The 24,255-nt window shown below is 36.5% G+C and overlaps 2 protein-coding genes across 2 annotated transcripts in view; one reads left to right on the top strand and one right to left on the bottom strand.

Annotated features, from left to right (window-relative positions):
• The window catches only part of Plcz1 (phospholipase C zeta 1), a 51,809-nt gene extending 43,900 nt beyond the window's left edge, over positions 1-7,909 (bottom strand). Inside the window, exons 1-2 of the mRNA XM_026391916.2 lie at positions 7,817-7,909; positions 6,342-6,473 (exon numbers count right to left, since the gene is read on the bottom strand). Coding sequence (XP_026247701.2) covers positions 6,342-6,473; positions 7,817-7,909 — 225 coding nt within the window. The remainder of the gene's footprint in view (positions 1-6,341; positions 6,474-7,816) is intronic.
• Positions 7,910-8,345: 436 nt separating this feature from the next.
• Positions 8,346-9,245, top strand: Capza3 (capping actin protein of muscle Z-line subunit alpha 3). The gene has a single exon (XM_026391960.2). The coding sequence runs from the start codon at positions 8,346-8,348 to the stop codon at positions 9,243-9,245; it is 900 nt and encodes a 299-aa protein (XP_026247745.2).
• The last annotated feature ends 15,010 nt before the right edge of the window (positions 9,246-24,255 follow it).

The raw sequence follows: 24,255 nt of genomic DNA, 5'->3' as shown, positions 1-24,255 counted from the left end.
ACACTAGAAGATTTTGGTCACCAAACTAAGTTTCATTATGACTTAACAATTTGTTTACTCCAGCAAAAAGTACACTATAAAGTATAAAATTTTAGTAATAAGAGTTAAACAAAAGAATTGACTGTCCAAGATGACTCATCCTCAGCTATCCCCAAAATTCAAATTAGCCCATGTACCTTCTCTAAGTATTCTATCTAATCAACATTTTAATGCATGTATGGAAATTTAGCCTGAAGCAACAAAGTATCAGAAGGCTGAGATTTGTAATAGATAAGAATGGCTATCATCATCTCTAGCAATCAGAGAAATGCAAATCAAAACAACTCTAAGATGTCATCTCACTCCAGTCAGAATGGAAATTATCAAGAATACAAGCAACAATAAATTTTGACGAGGATGTGGGGATAAAGGAACACTCATACATTGCTGGTGGGACTGCAAACTGGTGCAGCCATTATGGAAATCAGTATGGAGATTCCTCAGAAAACTCACAATAGCTAAACTATGGAACCAACCTAGGTGCCCCTCAACAGATGAAAGGATTAAAAAGATATGGTATATATACATAATGGAATATTACTCAGCCTTAAAGAAGAATGAAATTATGGAAGGAAAATGGATGGAGCTGGAGAATATCATGCAAAGCCAAATAAGCCAGTCCCCAAAATGTTTTCTCTGATATGTAGATGCTAACTTACAATGGCAGGGGTGGCAGGGAAGAATAAAGGTACTTTGGATTAGGTAGAGGAGAATAAAAGAAGGTAGCAGGTATGGGGATAGGAAGGACAGTAGAATGAATTAGATATTATTACTCTATCTTCATATATAACTACACTATATCAGTGTGAATCTACATCATGTACAATCAGAAAAAGGAGAAGTTATACTCCGTTTATGTATGATGTATCAAAATGTATTCTACTGTCACATATAACTAATGAGAACAACAACAAAAAAAGAATGGCTATCATCAGCCTCATTTATAAGTAATTTGTTTCTAAAGCTTGAGGTCATTTTAAGGAAGTTTTTTGATGTGTTCTAAAAAAACCCTTCTGCTTTGATTTTTATAATTAACAATGTTGTCATAGCTCCTCCAAAAAGATTTTGCTTAACAAAATAAACCTGCTGGCCTACCTATGTCTAAATAGCCATAAATTTTAATTAGTGAGTCATTTCTGTACTTTTATAACTGTTGAACATTCTTCATCATGCTCTTAAATACAGCCTGTATCTTACTCAGTTCTACTTCAAACAGATGATGTCCATCTTGAAGACAATTCAAAGCAACCTGATAATCACAGAATAATATTTTCCTTGTTTCACATTTGGTACAGATTTTAATACATCACTACTTCTGTATTGTGCTGTGAATTGTATTAAATCAAGAAGTGAGCTGTCTCTCCCTTTGGGAGTTAACATTGAGGGGAAATCCTTCTTGTAAAGGGTTTTTCACAGAAACTCGTGTCTGCAAATGCAGCCTTAGACAGGAGCTGGTTAAAATTCCTACAGCTTATGGCAGCATGTACTACTTGGATTCTGAGAAACAACTGTGAAACTGTTGTCTTTTACTGTAGTCTCCTGAGAAGTACAGCTTTTCCTTTTTGGATTCCCTGTGCGTGGTAAGCTTGAGGGCTAAGGCTTATCGAGAGAAGTCTGAGACAGTTTCCCATAGGTCTCATGAGTTTCAAAGCGTCTCCTGAAACAAGGTACTGACCACCTTTCCTCTGGGTTAGCTTTCCCAGGATATTTGTATAGCAGATAGCTTTGGTAAAGATAGCATCTTCCTCCAAAGGAAAAAGCAGGTTTGCTTACTATCCACTGTATTAATGTTAATGACAGCCTCAGGTTAAAGATCAGACTGGCTTATCATCCTTCATTAAAGAGCTGGAAACCATCAGCTTGAGTTTCCTCTCTTACAACCCAACCAGCAACATCCCACAGCAGGCATCTGGTCCTCTTCATGTCATTCTTTGGCAACTGGGGTTTGGTGAAGTAGCATCAAAATGCTAATACTGTGGTAACTGCTGATTTTCTGAGTAATAAGCTGTCTTTTCTCTCTGAACTACAAGCCTGCCTCAGCAAGGATCCATGATTCTACAACAGGCAAACTTGCTACCTGGCAAGTAGGGTAAAATGTCAGGGTAAAATGTCCTTTATAGTCTGTCAGCAATGACAGCTTCAGGGGAGATTGGGTTATCTGAGTACTCACTTTCAAAAAGCAAAATCGTATTTGGGATTTCTGTATCCCTCACTATCTATACTAACCAATCTAGCACTCTTGCCTCATTCTTCAAAAAGCATGTCATGTTCCTAGACCAAAACTCACCTAAAACACTTAGTCATTCCTGCTTTATTCACAATCCTCCCTTTGTCACTTAGTGACAGAATGGAGCCAGGTTGCCAGGCACAGTGGTGCATGCCTGTAATTCTAGAGGCTCAGGAGGCTATGGTAGAAGGATCAAAAATTCAAAGCCAGCCTCAGCAATTTAGTGATGCCCCAAACAACTTAGTGAGACTCTGTCTCTAAATAAAAATATATAAAAAGGGTTGGGGGTATGGCTCAGTGGTCACCCCTGGGTTCAAACCCTGGTACCAAAAAAAAAAAAAAAAAAAAAAAAGAATGGAGCCAGATTCCCCTCCCCTTTGGGATATGGTTTACTCCTTTGGATTAAGCAAAAGAGGAATGTCTTATTACTTATTCCTTTTTGATATTTTTAAACTAGTTTGCTGAAGCCTAATTGATTTGTAAAAAGTTTACATATTTAATGTATACAAATTAATGAGAATGGATATAAGTGTAGAACCATGAAAACATCACCATAAACATAAATCCCCCCTTCAAACTTTTCCTTCTACCCTCTTTATTAGTGTGTGTGCGTGTGTGTGTTAACAACACTCAACGTAAGTTCTAGCCTCATACCAAATTTTGAGGATATAATACAATGTTATTTACTACAGGCACCACCCTATAAGTAGATCTCCAGGACATATTCATGTTGTTTAACTAACACTGTATCCTCTGACTAACGCGACCCTGCTCCTTACACCCCCATTCTCTGCTCCTATCAGTTTGGCCTTTTCAGATCCCTCACATAAGTGGTATCATGTAGTGTTTGTCCTTCTGTGTCTGGCTTATTCCACTTGGTTTAATGGCCTCTAAGTTTATAAATGTTGTTGTAGATGGCAGACTTTCTTTTAAAACTTGAATAATTTTCCATTGTATGGATATGTCACATTTTTTTTTATCCATTCTTCTGTTGATGGACACTTATGTTGCTTCCATATCTTGACTAGAATAAATAAAGGTATGACCATTGAATGCAGACACCTCTTCCAGATCTTGATTTCAATGCTTTTGGGTATATGCCCATAAGTAGGATTTCTGGATCATATGCTAGCTCTATTTTTAATTTTTTGAGAAACTTCCATACTGTTCTTCATTTGTTTCACCAATTTACATTTCTATCAACAGTGTACAAGGGTGCCCTTTCCTCCATACCCTTTCAACCCTTGCTATCCTTTTCCTTAAATGGCTATTCTAATAGATATATGATAGTTCATGTGGTTAGATTTGCATTTTCCTGGCAATTAGTGATATTAAGTACCTTTATATACCTGTTGGTTAGGTGTATGTCTTTTTTGGAGAAATATCCATTACAGTTTCCTTGCTCATTTTTAAATCAAATTATGAGTTTTCTCTTGTTGAGGTTTGGGGTTTCTTTACATATTCAAATATTAACCTTTGTTAAATATTTACAAATATTTACAAATATTTCTTTGGGTTGCTTTTTTATTTTGTGATTTCCATTGCTGTGAAAAAGCCATTTATTTGATATAATCTCATTTGTCTTATTTTGCTTTTTCTACCTGTATTTTGGCATTAAATCCAAGAAATCATCATCAAGATCAATGTCAAGAAGTTTTTCCCCTATGCTGTCTTTAAAGATTTTTATATTTCAGGTCTGACAATTCTTTAATGTATTGGAGGTGGGGGGTAACAGAGATTGAACCCAGGGTCACTTAACCACTGAGAGCCACATCCCCAGACCTTTTTTTTTTTTTTATTTTGATACAGAGTTTCGCTGTGTTGCTTAGGGTCTCACTAAGTTGCTGATGCTGGATTTGAATTTGCAGTCCTCTGCCTCAGCCTCCTGAGCTGCTGGGATTACAGGTATGTGCCACCTCACCTGGCTCTTTTATGAATTTTGAATTGTTCTTTTGCCTGTAAATATCCAATTTTCTCAGTCCCTTTTATTCCAGAGACTCTATTTTCCCCAGTGTGTATTCTTAGCACTTCTTTTGAAGATCAGTTGACTGTATATGAATGAGTTTATTTTTGGACTTTCCACTCTGTTCCATTGGTTTATATGTCTTTTTATACCCATACCATACTATTAATTACTGCAGCATTACAAATATATTTTGAAATCAGGAATTCTGATGCCTCCATCTTTATTCTTTCTCAAGACTATTTAGTCTATTCAAGGTCTTTTCTAGTCCACTATGAATTTTAGGAGTTCTTTTCTATTTCAGTAAAAAACAACAAAAAAATGCCATTGGGATTTTAATAGAGATTGCATCAAAACTGCAGATCGAGGGTAGTATGGACATATTAACATGGCATGTCTTTCATCTATTTGTACCTTTTTAAATTTTTTCATCAATGTGTTTTGTAGTTTTTTTAACAAGCTTTTCATCACCTAGGTTAACCTTATTCCTAAGTATTTTGTTCCTTTTAATGCTAATGTATATGAGGTAATTTTCTGGATTTCTTTTTTGGGTAGTTCGGTAGTGGTGCATAGAAATGCAACTGATTTTTTGCATGTTGGTTTTGTAGTCTGCCACCCTACTGAATTTATTAGTTATAATAGTATTTTGGCAGAGTCATCATAGTTTTCTTCATATAAGATTATGTCATCTATGAACAGATAATTTTACTTCTGCCTTTCCAAATTAAATACCTTTTATTTATTTTTCTCAACTAATTGGTCTGGCTAGAACTTCCATTACTATATTGAAGAGAAGTGGTAGGAGTGGGTGTGGTGTCCTTGCTTTGTTCCAGACCTTGGAGAAAAACCAATTTTTGACCCACTATGTTAGCTGTGGACTTCTCATACACAGACTTTATCATGTTGAGGTAATTTCCTTTTATACCTAATTTCTAGACAGCTATGTTTTTCTTTCATAAAAAGATGTTGAATTTTTTCAAATGACTTTTCTTCCTTTTGGGGGATGATCATGTGATTTTTTTATCCTTCATTGTAATTGACATTGATGGGTCACATTGATTGATTTCTGTGTGTTAAGTCATCCTTTCTCACTAGGGATAAATCCCATTTGGTCATGAAGTATGATCCTTTTAAAGCGCTACTGAATTTGACTTTCCAGTTGTTTTGTTGAGGAATTTTTCATCTACGTTTATCAGAAATATTGTCTTGTAGCTTATTTGTGGTGTCTGTGTCCGACTTTGGTATGAGGGGTTTTTCTAGCTTTATAAAATGACAGTGGAAGTGTTTCCTCTTCTATTTTCTGAAAACATTTTAGAACAATTGGTATTGATTCTTTAAATCTTTGGAATAATTTACCCAAAAAAAGCATTTAGATCTAGGCCTTTTTTCCTTGGAAGATTTTTGATTACTAACTCAATCTTTGCCTGTTGGTCTATTCAGGCTTTCAAGCTCTTGATTCAGTCTTGGTAGGTTGACTATTTTTAGGAATTTCTCTATGGATTCTAAGTTGTTAGATTTTTTTGGCCTATCATTGCTCATAATAGTCCTTTATAATCTATTTTTTATATCTTTAAGATCAACTGGAATATCTTCACTTTCATTTACAATTTTATTTTTCTGAATCTTCTCTCGTTTATTCTTAGTCTTGCTAAGGGTTTATCAATTTTATCTTCTCAAAAAAAAACTCCTATTAATTCCATTGATTCCTTCGATTAGTGTTTATTTCTATTGCGCTCATTTTTGTACTAATCTTTATTATTCCATTACTTCTGCAAATTTTGGACTTAGATTCTTCTTCCATGCCTTATACGGCCAAGGCTAATTATACACCTAATCCAAGATCTGATGGAAGGATTCCTGTATAATCAGGAAATTGTTTTAAATCAATAATCTGTTATTATTTCAAATTTTATCAAAAACTAGTTTTACCTCTTACCTAAATTTGCTTCAATTTGATTGTAAATATAATTAACATAATTTCTTTTATTCTTAAAAAGATTCATTTTTCGTGTATTTTCTACAGAAAGCATTCAAGTTAGCTATTAATATTTACTCATATTGAATTAAGTTCTTCCTAGAATGGGATAAGGCAGGGGGTGGATATCATCTCACCTTAAAAATATTTTTCACATGACCAAAATTGCAAGGAATATCTAATTTTTCAAGTAATCTATGAGTTTTTTCTACGTTAATTTTTCCACCTCTAAATTCATCCTGAATCTTCGACAAAAACCATGTATGAAGCAAAAATAGTTAAGGAAATTCTCAAAGAAAGTCATTGAATATTTAAAATTCTTAAATATTTTATCTTTCTTCAGTTTACAGTATTTATTTTAATTTTAAAAGATGATGTATTTATGATTAAAGTAAATGACAAGATATGATAAATAATATTTAAAACAAAATTAAAAAGTTACTATTCTGTAGTAAAGATATGAAAGGGCATAACAAAAACAAAATACCAGAAATGAAATTATTACTTGGGAAACACATTAAAACCCTGTTACAGGGCGTTGCTTGGACTTGACAGGCAGCTGGGCTCCAAGATTCTCTCTCACTTTACTTCCTTCACGCAGAAAGGTGGGAAAAATGATACTTAATCTTATGGAAGGTTTAACATTAAATAAATTCACACTATGTCACTGAACACAGATTTTGCTACTGAGCATTCAAAATACAGTAACAATGAGTAAATACTATTATAACTTTATTCAAATGTCCAGTTTAATATATGCCGTCAATGCAACATTCTAGGAACAATCAATAAGGCTTCAAAATACCTTGATAACTATATATTTGGTACAAGGGACGAAACTAAAATAATCTAGTGTACTTATTAATATTTTAGATACACTACAAAAATTAGGACACTTCAATCTAAAAACTAAGGTTAAGATAAAATAATCTAGCAATCTATAAAATCATAAAAGCTATAGGTAAATACTGTTCAAAATCCCACTCAATTTCAGATTGTCAGAACCTAGGAAAAGTCTTCAAATTGAATAGCCATGTGACAAAATGTGTGTTCTTATATAGGACAAGCCACAGGAAAGTGCAGGACAGATAAGGGAAGAAAGCCATCATTCACACTTAAGTGAGAGTCTTCAGCCTGGTACTTTTCTAAAAAGAATGAGAAAAAGAGTCAAAGAGGATAAACTAAGAAAAAGACGAGGGAAAAGGAACAGAAAGAACTTTGCAATGGATATCTCGCTTCCATATTTTCATGACTTGTCCTGAAGTTTCTCTTTGCTTAGAAGTCTGTCCTCAGTAGGTGTTGTCACAGGTTCCAAATGTAACTAACTCTGCCTCTCTGTGGAAAAGGAATTTCTTGGTACTCATCGGCTGTTGCCACTGCCACCACTTTTCTAGGGAGAAAGCAAAGAACACACAGTGGTTTGTTGCCTTTGTTCTTTGAAACAAACATACTTAAATAGCACGGAAACATCACATAAGACACGGTCACTGCATGATCCTGCCCAACCTTTTGGGTTTCTTTATGTTTTCTAACCACCATGTTTATAAATGCCACACCCCTTGCTGTCTGGCACTTTTCTGTTGACTACTGCTATATCTCATTTTATTTTTACCATTTTGTTCAAAGCCTTCAAACGTCTCATCGCAATGTGCTTCCAGTGGGTTGGGGCAGCTATTCTAAGGGCCTGAGTAAAAATCAATGCCATTGTGATCCTTGAAGATTGGAACATGCTGTCAAACACTCCCTAGAAACTCTGGGCAGCTTCTCTAGGTCCCTGACAACATACAACGCACATAGACACACACCACTTTTGAAGAAGCCTGTTCAGGAGGCTAAGTTCTTAAAATCTTCAAAATTGGTATAGCTGGTTGACTGGGCACCACGCTGTCAGGTGACTGTCATTTTTTCTTTTGGTCTGAACACCCATTGTGATATCATCAAAAGTTCCATGCTTCATAAAGAAGCGTGACTTTATGACTTCACCGGGAGACTCAGAGCTTGCCAGCCTGTCTGTTTTCATGGGTGGACATAATGATCTCAAGCTTGAATGATTAACACCTTGATGGGAAACGTGTCCCATGGAATGTTTTCTCATCCTCTGAACACTCATTTCAGAAGCTTTGCTTCTGCTGTAACCAAACATGTCACTTAGCGTCCTAAGTAGGAAAGAGAAAGAAAAAGTAATTCGCAGACTATTAATACAGGCACCTCCAGGGGAATTTGTAAATGCCTTTGATGATCTCTGTCTGCTTATACGTGATGAAAAACTCATGCACCATCAAGGTGAGTGTGCAGGCCACCAACATTGCCAAAAATATTCTGTTCCACTCTGCATCGATGGAAATCCAGTACTCTTATCTCACCACAATGTAATGGGTGACTACCGATTTTTTGACTATCAAAGCAAACTTTCTTTCAAATTTGACCTGCTTCAAAATCAGTTGAGAGACATCCAAAGTCATGGTATTATTCGGAATGAGACTGAATATCTGAGAACTGTTGTTCTGTGTGCCTTAAAACTCTACGTTAATGACCACTTTCCAACGGGAAACTGCAATGTGCTGAGAAAAACTATCAAAAATAAGGAGTTCTTGATAGCTTGCATTGAGGATCACAACTATGAAACAGGAGACTGCTGGAATGGCCTTTGGAAATCTAAATGGATTTTCCAAGTGAATCCATTTCTAACCCAAGTCACAGGAAGAATTTTCCTGCAAGCTCACTTCTTCAGGTGTGTCAACCTTCATGTCAAAATATCTAAGGACCTGAAAGAAAGCTTGGAAGTAGTTAACCAAGCTCAATTGGCTCTAAATTTTGCAAGACTTGTGGAAGAGCAAGAGAATAGATTTCAAGCTTCCGTCTTAGACGAATTACAGGAGTTATCCAATGAAGCCCTGAGAAAAATTATACGAAGGGATCTTCCAGTGACCCGCACTCTCATTGACTGGCAGAGGATACTCTCTGACTTGAATCTGGTGATGTATCCTAAGTTAGGATATGTCATTTATTCAAGAAGTGTGTTGTGCAACTGGATAATATAAAGGATTGCTCCTGGTAATTGTCTTGGCCTGACTTGGTGTGTTTCTGGCAAACAGATGTTTTCCTAAAGGTAAGCAATCCCTAGAGATGCCTAGTCCATCCAAGTTCACATAGGGAAAAGTATAAAAAGTCATTTCACTCAGGCAGTATTCACCAATATGGCAAGAAAGGGTGGAGCAAATGTATTTCACAGTGTTATCTACCATAAAAGCAGACATTTATTAGAATCTAAAATAGCTTTATAGAAGTGGCACTCTAGAAATATATGAGTGGCCAGGATTAAGGCCGTGTGTGTGTGTGTGTGTGTGTGTGTGTAGAAATGAATTCTTACTGTCTTTGGAACTGAGAAGTTATGCAAATGAACATCACTCTGCAAGTGATATCTTACATAATTCAATTCAGTCCTAGACCAGCCCCGAAAGCGTAGATTTCAACAAATGACATTAGATTTGGATGTTCCACGTAACCAACTGATATCAGAAATCTGGTCTAGATAAAGAACTGTTAGTAAACTTGGCTCCACTGCCACTATACTCCCTCCTCCCTCTCCACCCAACCAAGAATTTGGGATTACTCTAAATCCCTGGGCTTGTCTTATAAATAACATGGTCTTGCAAGTCAACCCAAAAGCCTGACCTCCCAGCCTTGTATAGTGGAACCCTTGTGAAATCGTCACTGTAAACACTTCTAAGTGCTTCCTGCCTAACATGTCTTCATCTAAATGTTTTTCATATAGCCTTTCATCATTAGCCTGGTCCCCAGTATTATCTCCATTTTACACAAGAAGAACCTAAGATTTCAACTTGTTTAAGTCATCCAGGCACACAACATTTTACTCTGTTCAGCTGTTACAATAGAGTATCGTAAACTGGGTAGCTAATAAACAACCAAAATTCATTGCTCTCAGTTCTGGAGGCTGAGAAATCCAAGTCTGAGGTGCAAAACAGGTTCATTATCTGCTGAGGGCCTGTTGTCTTTGACAGAGTGAGAGGGAAATGCAGCTTTCTGGAGCTTCTTGCGTAAGGGCACTAATCTCACATGCAGGTTACAAATTTATGACCCTCCCAAGGCCTCACCTCCTAATATCATCATCTTGGGGATTAAGTTCCAACATCCAGACCACCACACATAGTGACAGGCATGTATGACTCTAGAGCTCATGCTCAGATGTCATGGCTCTCCACAGAGGCCTGTTGCTTTAAGAGTAATAAACTCTGCTGGACAGTGATTTAGGCAAGCATTCTACTAACAGATAGAAATGGGACCTTTCTAGAAGAAATGATGCTTTCTAGTGAAAACAAGCTTCCTATACTATCACACCACCAACCTTCCCAGAACCATTACCACTTCAAACCTCCTTAAAAGATTACGGGAGAACAGTAGGTAGGCATGCAATTGGGAGGGGGAAAGGGATCTAATTCTACTTAATAAACGTTAAAGTAGACAAGATTCTATTCAAGAATTTCTAAAACTCAAGTCTCTTTTCCCTAATTAGTGATTCTTAGAGAATATCAGAATTATCTGGGATGCGTCTTTAAAATTAAAATTACTGGGGCCTCTGTTGAGATTCTAAGTAAGTTGGGAGACATCTCTCTCCCTCCCCATGCCCCCTCTTTTCCTGTGTTTAAAGCCCAGGACCTCTTGCAGGCTAGGCAAGCGTTCTACCATTGAGATATGCTTGCATTCCAGGGAGGTATACATTTTTAACAAGCATCAGAGATGACTCCAATACAAAGGAAATTGGAGCCATGTTTTGAGAAATACTGCCCTATTCTTAAAATAGCACATTTTTTCTATTTAATTAAAATAATTTCCCACAAAATTATTATCCAATAAAAGTCATTTCCACTACTCACTGGAGTCACTGCATGGACAAAGACAGGCTTCCATCTGTGAAAAGGGGGAGAAAAAAACTTTCTAAAGTAGAAAATAAAATTGGTTTCACAACACTAAAATTGAGACATTGTGTGAATTCTTTAACAAAAATTTTATTGATATTATAGTTATACGTGTCAGTGTTTTCCAGACGGTGCCAGAATAGGACTCAATGGTTTATGAAACATAATCTACACATTGAGTTCCCTCTTCTAAAGCATGTTTTCAAAAATAATGTTACTAATATTTCTATATATAGAAGTCACATGGACAAATTGTGGAAAAGCACTCAAGATATAATGTATTTTACCTATTTTCTTTCACCCAATTTTATGGAATTCTTTTAAATATTAAGAATATGCAGCATATAAAAATTTGAATTCTTTTTTACATAATGCATGATCATAAGCATGTCATTTAAAACTCCTGAGCACATAAATTATTATGTTGCATTCATGCTATAGATGCACCATAGCATGACAGTCATTTCTCTCTTCAAATGTAATTTTAGTTCTTAACATTTTGTTATTAATTATACTGTAGTGCACATTTCTTTGTCCACACTATGGATAATTTCCCTTAAGATAAATTCCCTAAAGTTGCATATTGAAAAGACAATGAAGATATTAATTCTCTTAATACCCATTGCCAAATTGTTTTCCAGAAAAATTTTAACAAATTTATACTCCCTGCAGTCACATTAGAAGAATGTCTATCTCACTAATCTTTATTATATTAAATATCACATTTTTCTTTAATCAGCAATGAACCTTAAAACAATACAAAACAAAACAATAGAAAGGTATCCCCTTAACTTATGCCACATTACCACATGAAACCAAAACCACTACTACAAAGATATTATTTACTAGTTATTTGCTTTACATGGATAATGGCATAGCGGGAAAGTGCACAGTTACTTCTTGTTTCCTATACTTCCACTTTTCTCTCTCTCTCTCCCTCCCCTGCACATACACACACATGCACATGCACATGCGTGCACACGCGCACGCATGCACACACACACACACACAAACACACACACACACCTAAACTATAAATACACATACACCCAAAACACGTCACATCTTGAGGAGTCAGTGTGGTAGATCATAAAGACAGGATTCTTTTTGTTTTGTTCTAATATCTAGATGTATTTTTCCCCTCAGTCCCACTCCCAACTGGACTATAAGCTCCATCAGAATGGGACCTTCTCTATCCCCCAGGTACCTAGTCCATTATTATCTGACATATGGAAAGTACTCAAAGGTAGGCAGGAAGACCAGCAAGAAGGGAGGGAGGACATTCTTGAACATGAACCATGTCAGGTTTAGCAGGCCTTAAAAGTTCATAAACCACTAAACCAGCTGTTCGGTGCATCCCCCACAGATTCCCACTGCTAATGTTGTTCCCTTACCCCGAAGCAGTGATTTCATTCTGAAGCTGCCATTGGCCTCTCCCTGCTCTGATGAAAACCTTCACTCTTTCCTCTAAATGGAAAGAGAGTTCCCTTTCAGTATGTTTAAGAAAATCAAGTATTTCTAAAGTCATCTATGTTTTCAATTTATGATACTCTCTCAAAGTTTTTTTACCCTTCCTCTTGAGGACTGGTCCAGAAGGCTAACGGAATGACCATATCATGTTCTACTCAAAGCAGAGTCCAGAAGGGGCATTATATCTTTCAACACTCCCCTACATCAATCTGTGCCCTGGACTCACAGCCGCCTTGTGATCAAAGCAGACTTCCTCCTTTCTTCTTTGCTTGCACCTTCATCCCAAGGTACAAAACCCAACCAGTCCCTTCTCCTGTCATGCAGGTTTGGGAATAATCAAACAAGTAGGGTTCCTGTTTGACTCAAGTTGTTCCAAAGTTTATCAAGGCTCTACACATCATTGGCTAAATTTTAATGAATCAACCACTCATCCAATCTTTTGGCCATGTTCCTGGTTTATCTCACCTTCTGTTCCATCTTCTTACTATTGCTTACCTCAGGTTGTCCTTTACTTGGATAATTTCAGCAGGTTCTTATGATTTACCACTATTTGTACATCTTTTTCTAAATTCTTGTGAAATCTATCTCCTCTCTTCCTTGGTCACTGCTCTCTTTGTTTTGATGAGCAATTATTTTTTCCATTGACTCCTATTGATTTTTTTAATGATATGCTTTGAAGTTTTTCTTCTCTACTTAAGCTCTACTTCTTCATTATTGCTTCATACAGCAAATGACTTGTTTACTAAGAAGACATAGGCTTTCAAAAAATAAGAAAGAAAGAAAGAAAAACTCCTAGATCTTCCTCTCTTAAAAATATAAAAATACATTCATTTTCTTCTCTAAATAAGAGTATGGCTGGTAATTAATTCATCAGTCTTCCTCTCCCTCTCCCTCTCCCTCTCCCTCTCCCTCTCCCTCTCCCTCTCCCTCTCCCTCTCCCTCTCCTTCTCCTTCTTCTAGGTATTGAACCAGGGGCAGGATGCTTAACCACTGAATGCAGCCCTTTTTATATTTGATTTTGAGACAGGGTCTTGCTGAGTTGCTCAGGGCCTGGTTAAGTTGCTGAGGCTGGCTTTGAATTGACAATCTCCTGCCTCAGCCTCCTAAGTCACTGAGATTACAGGTGTGTGCCACCAGGCCTGGATACCTTTTTTTGTCCTTGACTCATTTGTCTCAGCCCTTGTTCTCTGTCAGTAAGCATATAGTTCCCACTGTCCTAAAGAAAAAATACCCTCAAAAATCCTCAGGGTCCTTTTTTTATTTTGATGTTAGTGTTAAATTAGTCTTGAGCTTTATTGTAGTGTGAAATAAGTTTAGCATCTCAGAATCTTAAGCTTAGAAGAAACACGAGAGGTAATTTAATCCAACTTCAGTCAAACATAAAAATCCAAAGAAATACCTTTTAAAATGTGTTTAAATAAATTAGATGAACTCCTTGAGGGGTAGAGACTGTGTCTTACTTGTTTTTTAAATCCCAGTGAAATATTTATTTTTTAGGTGTAGATGGACACAACACAATGCCTTTATTTTTATGTGGTGCTGAGGATCAAACCCGGTCCCGCCCCGTGCTAGGCGAGTGCTCTACTGCTAAGCCACAATCCCAGTTCGCAGGGTCCTTTTACCACCAAAATTTTCAAAAGACTATCCTAGTTTTTATTTTTTCTCCTTTCTTAGCAATCTTTTTTTCTTAAAGGAATGGATTTACTTAAGAGCATGCATGCTATGTTCTAAGCACTGTACCAAGCAATCCCAACTGCCCCATCAAGTCCTTTAAGAATCATACAACTGGGAATTATTATTTACAGTGTAGGAAACTAAGAATATCCTTAAGTAATGTGGCCAAATCTATACAACTGGGCAAGTGGCAGAATTGGAACTCTAACTCAGGTCTGTCACACCTCAAAATTTACATCCTTCACACTCTCCCACGCTGCTCTACCTCTGCCCCTGGCTGCTGGTCCAACAGACCAATTAAAACCCACTCTCAATTTTGTAATATCAAAATTATTCATTGCAGTGACCTTCACTCAGTTATCATCCTGAAAATTTATATTGAAAAACTCATTCCTTCAGTTGAACCCACTCTACGTCTTCGTCTGTCTCATCTAATTCCTTTAATTTTTCTTGTATCCCACTCACCAAGACAGGTGTTTTCAAGACTTTGTTTTCTGTTCTTTTTTTTGTTTTTACTTCTGTAGAGGTATAATTGATACCTAAAAGCTACACACTTTTAACATATGTATCTCAATGAGCCTGGATATGTGCATAGACTCAGAATGCATAGACGAATTATATGGCACAAAGCATATATAACACCTTGAAAAATGTCCTTGGGTCCTTTTGTGGCATTTTCTGTGAGAAGACTTAACATGAGATATATCCTGTTAACACATTTTAAACACACAATACCACCATTGTGGAGCAGACATCTAGAACTTACTCACCTCACATAATAGAAACTTTACACCTATTGAAAATGATTCTCCATTTCTTCATCTGCCCAAGTCCCTAGAACCACCATTCCACTCTCGGATTCTAAAAGTCTGACCACTTTAGATATCTCAGTGTAAGCACAACCATGGAGCATTTGTCCTTCTGTGAATGGCTTCTTTTATTTAGAGCAATACTATAGGTTCAGTTCATTTATATTGTTGCAAATAGCAGGATCTCATTCTTTTTTAAAGCTGAATAATATTCTATTGTATGGACATGCCATGTTTTCATTATCCATTCCTTCACTGATAGAAACTTAGATTGCTTCCATTTTCTGGATATTGTGAAAAATGTTGCAATGAGCACGGGGGTGTAGATTTTTCTTTAAGATTTTGGTTATTATTCCTTTACAGTTATGCAAAGGAAGAATTTCTGGATCACATGGTTATTCTATTTTTTAGGAATATTCATACTATTTCCCATAGTGGCAACACCATTTTACACTCTTATCAGCAGTGAATAAGTGTTCCAATTTCTCTACATCCTCATCACTTGTTCTCTGCTCTTGATTTATATATAATGGCCACCTATATATATAAACTGATACCTTACTGTGGATTTGATCCTCATTTCCTTGGTTATGAATGCTGTTGGGCACCTTTTCATGTCACCATCAATCACTAAAGTCTAATAAAGTACCCATTTTTCATATTTACCAAGTGCACTATAAATGGAAAACTCAAGTACACATGGCCTATTACTAAGTAGTTGCTCAAGGCTACTTTTGTTTGTTGTTTGTTTCATAGCATATGCATTTTTTTCTCTTTCCTTTTGGTTTCCAAACATTTTGTTTTCTATCACTGTACTTTTCCCAAGCACTATATTCTAAGAACAACCCTGACCAGAACAGCTTTGCATAAACACACCTCCTCCTGGTTAACTTAACCTGAGAAATATCCCACCTTGGCACTGCTTCCCATGAGGCCCCTCTCCCCTCATGCTCACAAGCCTAGTTCACTCAGGCACCATAGTGAAAACAGGACTTCTGCTAAAGAATCGTTCAGAGGACTCCAATCAACTTGACTTTGGGCTTCAGACAGTTTCAAAATCACCTCCTAGTCCAAGACATCTGACATTTCCAGATGCAAACAACACCTTTTGCCCCTCTCTCCTTCAAGCAAATTACTCTTCTGCAGTTGAAAGCAGTATTTTGCCATTAACCCAAGGTCAAAACTGTAGGCATTCTTAACTTTCCCTATTTCCTAAAATCCAATTTGTCTATTCATCCTTTTGTTTCTGTCTCTACAAGTACTTATGAATTCCCTTTCCTATTAATAATCTTTGTTACTTCTTATCAAGTTTTCTAACGGCTGTACCTTCACTTCTTATTCTATGAAGTTTTTCCAAATTGATTTTCATACATCTCAGTTGATCACCCACTGATGTTACATCTTGTTTTTTCAAAATTAATTGGTTTTATTTTTTTAAATACATGACAGCAGAATGCATCACAATTCTTATTACACATATAGAACAATTTTTCATACCTCTGTTTGTCTATAAAGTATGTTCACATCAATTCATGTTTTATATATGTACTTTGGATAATGATGTCTATCACATTCCCCCATCCTTGCTAATCCCCTGCCCCCTCTCTTTCCCTCCCATCTCTCTTCCTTATCTAGACTGATGCTACATCTTGATCAAACACTTTAAAAAAAAAATACTGACTCCCTAGTTTAGCATTCCATGGTGCTCTGTGATCTGAGCACCCCTAGCATTCCATGTGCCTACTTTGGCTAAACTGGACTTCCAGTGCCTTTTCCAAGAAGCCTGTTCTAATTGTCTCACCAGAAGTGCTCTCTACATTCTCTGAAGGTGAACACTTTTTGTCTCCACTTCTGCCTTGGTACTTGTTCACACTAATTTGAATATTAAATGTGTTCTGCTTTTCATAAAGAGACAAAAGGAGGAAATTTTTTTCATGCACATGCAATACAGTGGAAATCTATAAAACTTGGAGTCAGAATACCTAAATTCAAGTCCTTATTCTACCAATTAATACTTTTTAAACATTAGACGTGGTTAAAATATATGACTTCTTTGATATCCATTGTTCTGTCTGTTAAATGGAGAGGATTTTTGGAACATGGAGGCAATAAGTTGTAAGGTACTTTTCCAGTTGTAAACTGCAGCACCTAGCATGGAGTTTTGTGTGAGCAATAAATGGTTGATGGATGAATTAATGTCCCAAAGAAAAGAACTCCCCAAGTTCTCCACCTTTCAAGATTCTAATTTATAGATGCCTCTGAGTTGGAAGCATAGCTTTGCATTTTAAAGGTCTTTCATAGTGCCTGGAATGTAGTCAGAACATATTCCCTCACTCTATTTTCCTGACAATTCGCTCTTAAAGTCTTATTAATGCCAAGTACACCTAGATTCCTGAGGGAATTGACAGTGAAAAGGTTTGTCTTCCAAATTTAATAAATCTGGGTCCCAACTGGAAACAGGTGACAAATTGGATAAATAAAAGAAGGAATAAGAAGATTGTCTGTATAACCAATGTGATCCTGCAATCTGTACACGTGGAAAAATAAGATTACGTATCCCATTTGAATCAAATGTATGATATGTCAAGATGATTGTAATGTTTTGAGCAACTAAAAAAAAAATTTAAAAAAACATAAGATTGTCAACAAAATGTGGAAACACAAGAAACAGAAGTAACATGGAAGCAATTCCTGTCTTTAGGCCAAGTGAAGGAGTGACCACCAGAACCTGGAAGGAGGAGTGTTTATGTTGTTACTATAGGAAGAGTCTGCAACCTTCTGTGGAGGACACTGAGTCTGAGGGACAGAGTATTAATGCTGTCTTCCCTTCTCTGAGACTTCATCTGAGCGCCTGCATGGCTAACCCAATCAGAAAACAGAAAGCAAGGGATCCCAATAACATAGTCCATATACATCAGCCTCTCCAAGTCAACAACAGGATGGGGAAGGGAAGAAAGGTATCCTGGAAGGGCAAGTGAAAGACATCAGACTTGGATTGATCTGAAAGTGATTTCTGACACCATATAGTGCTTTACAGTACAGAGATGAATATCTGGCATTCACTAAGTCTATTTTATCCTTTTGATAATTTAGAAATGTCATTAGTTTAAATAAATACATTTCTTAACACTACATAATAGATGAGTTTGGAAGCTTTTTCACATATTTCAGCAAATTTTAACTCTCCTGAAAAAGACAACCTCTTCTAGATTATAAATGCAACAGCTTTCCTGAATTAATTTTGTTATATAAATACAATTCTTACCATAGTGTTCTTATCTCCCTAGTCACTTTTTATTCTTATTTTAGAATATGTAAAGTGCCCTCGCTTTGCAAACACCAAGCTCAGTCTCCAAACTCATCCGAATAAAGAAGAATTTATGTTGTGAATAGGATTTACTAATTGGACAGATTTATCTCTTCTGTTCCCCAGGAATGTGGTCTGTGGCCCTAATGACATGCAAATACAGTCCTGGCATGAGAGAGTGAGTTAACTTATTGGTATGTAACACTGCTCTCTTATCAGACCTGGGAAAACCACTCAACTGGACAACCAAGAGGCTGATCTTAACACTGCAATTTGCAAACATAGTGACTGTGAAGTTTCTAGGAGAGCTTATTGCTGACGAAAGGAGAAATCCTAGGATTACCATGTTTTTTAGCAGGAATACCTAAACAGTATCCCAATGAGTCTTTATGGCTGTACTTCCTATGTTCACTTCAGTCCTTTTTATACCTCAATCTTGAACAGTCTTCTTTTACAAGGAATTTCCCTTTTCTTTGGATGTCTCCTTATGACTGATTTCATTCTTACCTTGGAAATTCATGTTCCAGTCTTCGGCTGGTGAATCACTTGCAAGTTTGGAAATAGTTTGAAGAGGTTCATGGGTTTTTTTGTTGTTTGGATTTTTGACTAAAAGACTGTGATCATCATACATCTTTATTTCTTCATTTATAGTTTGGGGAACTGAAACAAGGCCAAGAGAATTTCAGTGGTTTTTAAAAGCCATTTTAATTGATACTACTTTCCAGTCTAGTGTGATTTTCACATTTTGTTCAGTTATCCCAATTATTTCTAAGCCCACAGGACAGATCTTAGGAGAAAAATATATACGAGGGGCTGGGCACAAAGGCAACCTTGAACAACACCTAATTCAGAGAGGGTGCTTGGAAAGACCAGTGAAGCATTCTACATGTTCATGATAAGAGAGGTCGATTTTTTCCATGTTTTTTATTGATGTATCATAGTTGTATATACTAAAGGGATTTGTTGTTACATATTCATACATGCACACACTATAACAATATGATTTGGCCAACATCACTCCCAGCACTTCGCCCTTCCCTCCCTGCCTCCTACATAGTGATCCCTTTCCTCTACTGATCTCCCTTTCATTTTCATGAAATCCCAGCTTCTGCCTTTCTTTTCTTTTTTCCTCTCTAGCTCCTACATATGTGAGAAAATAGGATACTTGACCTTCTGAGTTTGGCTTATTTTGCTTAACATAATGGTCTCTGGGTCCATCCATTTTTTCTGCAAAATAAGTGGATTAAATGTCAATTTTATTTTCTCTTTACCCTCTGAAAATTGAATGGGATTTTCCTAAAAAAATTAAAAGTCTCAAAAGCTCCCTTCTCATTGGTATTGCTAAGTTGCCTAAAAATAGATGGTACTCAAAAAGGAAATAATCTATAATTCCTTAGTAAATCAGGTTAACTCTAGTAACTGTTATAACTTCTTTTAACAGATCTTTTTAAAAAAATATCTTTATGTGGTTGAAAATGATAAAATTATGTTGGTCTTGATTTGAAAGCTATAAAGAAAAAAATAAATCTTAATATTTCTTCTACTGATACACTCATGATACACAAAGCAACTTAAGGACAAAATCCTAATAGGATAAAGGGCCAGGTATATAAACACAATTTAAGGAACAGAAAATCCAAAAGACCTACCTATGGATAAAAGCATGTAAGATCACCAGAGAAATGTAAATGAAAATGAAAATTACCATTAGTTTTACATTACACTTATTTAAAAAATTTTAAAAAACAATGTTAGAAGCTGGTTTTGGTAAACTGCAGAGTGTATACATGTATATAGAAACTATCATGTTGGTAGTGGAAAGAATATGCTACTGTTTATAAGAGCAATTTGACAGTATTTAGTCAAATAAAACACAAGCATGCCATATGACTTAGCAATTCCACTCCTGAGTTTATTTCCTTCCAAACTTCTCACACACATCTGAAAGGAAACATATACAAAGATATTCACTGCAATGTTGTTTGTGGTAGCAAGAAGTTAGGTGCAATCTGGAAGTCCATCACTGATGAATGAAAGAGAAAGTTGAAGATGTACCCCAAAAAATACCACGCACAGCTGGAAGAGATAGGGCAGTTAGATACAAGGCCACAAGGTGGATTTTAAGAACTCAGAGCTAGTAACAGCAATACACATACCATTTATATTACAATAACAATTGCAAAAATTAAAGAGATGCTCACAAAAAAATGGACATTTTACAAGAACATTTTTTTAAAAAAATACACATTGAAAGTATTAGAATAAGAGAAAGGAAAAGGGCTCTGCGGATAAAAAGAAAATAGATACATGGATGAATAGATAACTAAAACAAGAGAAGCAAGAAAACACATCAAAATAAACAACTGGAACCATGAAAACAGTAAACAAAAGGAGAAAAAAAGAAAAGTAAAATTTGTTTTTCTTATTCAAAGTAGCATGAACTTACTGCACTCAAAAATGAACTGAAATATCAACTACACAGTCCCCCTCAGCTTCCCTCACATGTCATCTCCACCTCATGCAATGATCAGCGGCCTGCAGCAGTAAGACCAAGGCTGCAGGCTAGGCAAGGGCATACCTTCCTAAAGTAAGAAACAGTACTGATGTGTGTGAGGTTGGATTTCAAGATAAGCATAAACTAGAAGGAAGGAAAAAAAAAGTTTATCTGTTTTTGCCTAAGGGGTGCTTGGAAATGGTGAATTTGGCTTCGTATGCTACCAATGCATTGACTAGGAGACATCAAAAGACACCAGGACTTGTAAGGGATATAGAGTCCTAACTGGTGAATTGCAAACTGCATGTATTTCTCACTAAGTCCAGAGATAATAAAAGCCTGACCATAAAGATATAGCATAGTTTCATTTTGACTCACTCAAAATCATAACAAATTTTTGTTTTGATAAAACTGCTTCATGAAAGATTACATAAATTTCCTGCTTCTCCAATTTCCCACACTCTAATCTTCCACTTTGTTCATGTCTAGCTTTTTGCCTCACCTACTTTCTTGATGGTGAAGAAAATCAGAAGAAAGAAGTTGCTGAACTATTCAGTTTTTAATTTGTACTTATTATAGTTCAATGAGTATGTCAGAAAAAGCAGAGCTACAAAGATAAAATCCATTCTCCTTTAAACTGAGTGCTGTATTAGTAAGAATTTTGCTATAAAATGATTAGTGATATTTTTTCTGGGAAATGACAGTATAACAGAAAATGAGTTGACACTTTTCAAATAGGTATTGGAGATGCTTTGGTGCCCTTGACACACAATCACACATATTCTCAGGATGCTCTGGAGTTTCTAGCACAAAGAACAGATAATACAAGACCTAATATAAGACAGCCAATTTACATCTACCCCAAGATATGTGATTCTGTGGGATACAGTGTCTTTCTACAGTTTATACTATAGCCGTAGAAAATATTATGGACATCATTAGAGCCAAATTGAAAATATATACAATGACATTTTAAGCACATAACTAAAATATAGCTCTTATACACTGAAGCCAGAAAGCATTTGGGATGGCCAAGTTAAGAACAAATTTTATGGAGTCAATAGAATATAAGAGATTCCATCCCAACTATTTGCTGTTCATCTAAATCCAGAGTTATGAATCTAGGTATGCTGTCTGTCAAATAAAACTATTCCCCTCTTCCATTCCCATGCTTTCTCCTGGTGAAGCAACCATGGAAAAGCCTCAAATGATGCCAACAGTAACCTCTTCCCAAAAGTCTACAGAACACGGGAACATCCAAATCAAGCTGAATTCATTTACCATTAGTGGAGCAAAATATAGACCTTAACCCATACTGTTTTATAGCATTAGACTTATGACTTTACGAGTTTACTGTCCATCAATTTTTACAAGTCCTTGTCCTGAAAACACACCTGTACCAGGAACTTGAAAAACAATACAGGGATGATCCCCACAAATGAATTCTTTGTAGGAACTCAAAATTTTAATGGTATAATGCTAAAGTAACAGAGGAACATGTCTATGTTAAATAACTAGTGTCCTTATAAAGAGTTATTGTTATTTATTTGTTACGGGGGATTGAACCCAAGGGTGTTTTACCACTGAGCTACATACATTCAAAGTTCTTTTTAATTTTTTTTATTATTATTTGAGATAGGGTATTGCCAAGTTACTGAGGCTGGTCAGTAACTTGGGATCCTCCTGCATATACCTCCGTGCCTGGCTAAGTTATTGTAATTTAAAGATGAAACTTCAGGTGTTGCCTTGTTTTTTTACACTTGGGGATGGTAATTTTTACTGATGGTAATTTTTAATTGCATTTTGCTGCTATCAATAAAGAAGAATGGAAAAGGAACTTTCTCCTTCATGGGAAGCTGGAATCCCTTGTTCTACATTAAAAGTTTCTTCTGATTCATATACAGAGGAAGTGAATGAAATTGGCTTTTCCCAGAATGGCAGGAGATGACAGATTTTCTGTTTGGAAGGTAGAGATAAATGAAGTTAGTGGAAATCTGGCAGAGATATCCAAATGGTTCCTACCACAAGCCACAAAATGTCAGATCACTGAGAGGGTGGCTTGTGCAGCAAAGGGAGGATTACTCCCAACTCCAAGTGTGTGATTGAACTTGTACAGTCTACTTTGCCTGCATTTAAATGTCATAAATCTATTCATAAATATTTCATGAAAACAAGTTAAGGTCTGGTTTACAAGAAATCTGGTTCTAAAAAAAAGCCCTTGCAATGACTTTTTCTATGAACTCCTTGACAACTTACTTTCTATTTTTCAGTCTTATGAGAAGACATAACATTTATTTATTCAGTTAATATTTATTGTGTTCATTCTTTATGCCAACCCCTATATTAGGCACCAGGAGCACAAAAAGAAATAGGCATTCTTCCTGTTTCTGAGTAGGTCCTAGCTGAACAAGAAATACTGGCAAGAAAGGAACTACTTATATACCAGTCACTACAGGAAAACAGGAGAGTAACAGATTCTCCCTGGGGAAGTCATAGAAGGCTTATATGGAGAATGTTGCCACCACCCGCACCCCAAGTATGGGGCTGGAGCTTTACTCCTCTAGCCGCCTGGAATTGGAAGCTGCTCCAGACTAGCACAAAATGTCTGGCCACAACCATACCCACTTCCCAAGGGCAGTCCATGTGCACAGACTGATCCACACTGGGAGACCCGGCTCCCTGCAGCGTCTCCGCTATAGCAACCCAACTCCCAAGTTTCCAGTAGTGCTGGCTGGGGCCTGTCTTGTGACTGAATCTGTAATTCACTTTCTTCACTTCTTTTTTTTTTTTCTTGCAGTACTGTGGATTAAACCCAGAGGCACTCTACCATTGTGTGATTCTCAGCCCCTTTTTAATTTAATTTTTTTTTATTTTGACACAGGTTCTCCTTAAATTGCCCAGACTGACAATGAATTTGTGATCCTTCTGCCTCTGCCTTTTGGAGTAGCTGGGATTACAGGGTAGCCCACCACACCTTGCTTCACCTTCCCCCTTTTAACTCTTTTCTGAAAGAGGTGGATAGTAAATGTTAGATGCCACACAAGGTCAATCTCTGTTGGGTATCCCCTCCCCCCCCCCACACACACACATTAAAAATGTAAAAACCATTCTTACTTAGCTCAGGACCACATACAAATATGCCATGGACCATATTTGGTTTGTTAAACTCTGCTCCACCAAAACCAGCTTTCCTCAACTGCTCCCCACAGGTATGGATCCCAAGATTACTCCCCAGAAAACATCCTGCAAGAAAACATATCTCAGAGTCTGCTTCCTGGGGAACCTGATCATGATGAAAAAAAGCCATAGGGGCCAAAATGTTTAACAAGAGTTTTCTGGACTAGGGTAGTGACAATGTTA

Source organism: Urocitellus parryii, chromosome 5 (assembly GCF_045843805.1).
Source record: "Urocitellus parryii isolate mUroPar1 chromosome 5, mUroPar1.hap1, whole genome shotgun sequence".
Lineage (NCBI taxonomy): Eukaryota > Metazoa > Chordata > Mammalia > Rodentia > Sciuridae > Urocitellus > Urocitellus parryii.
Note: the sequence above shows the minus strand (reverse complement) of the source record. Positions and strands in the feature narration are given on the sequence as shown.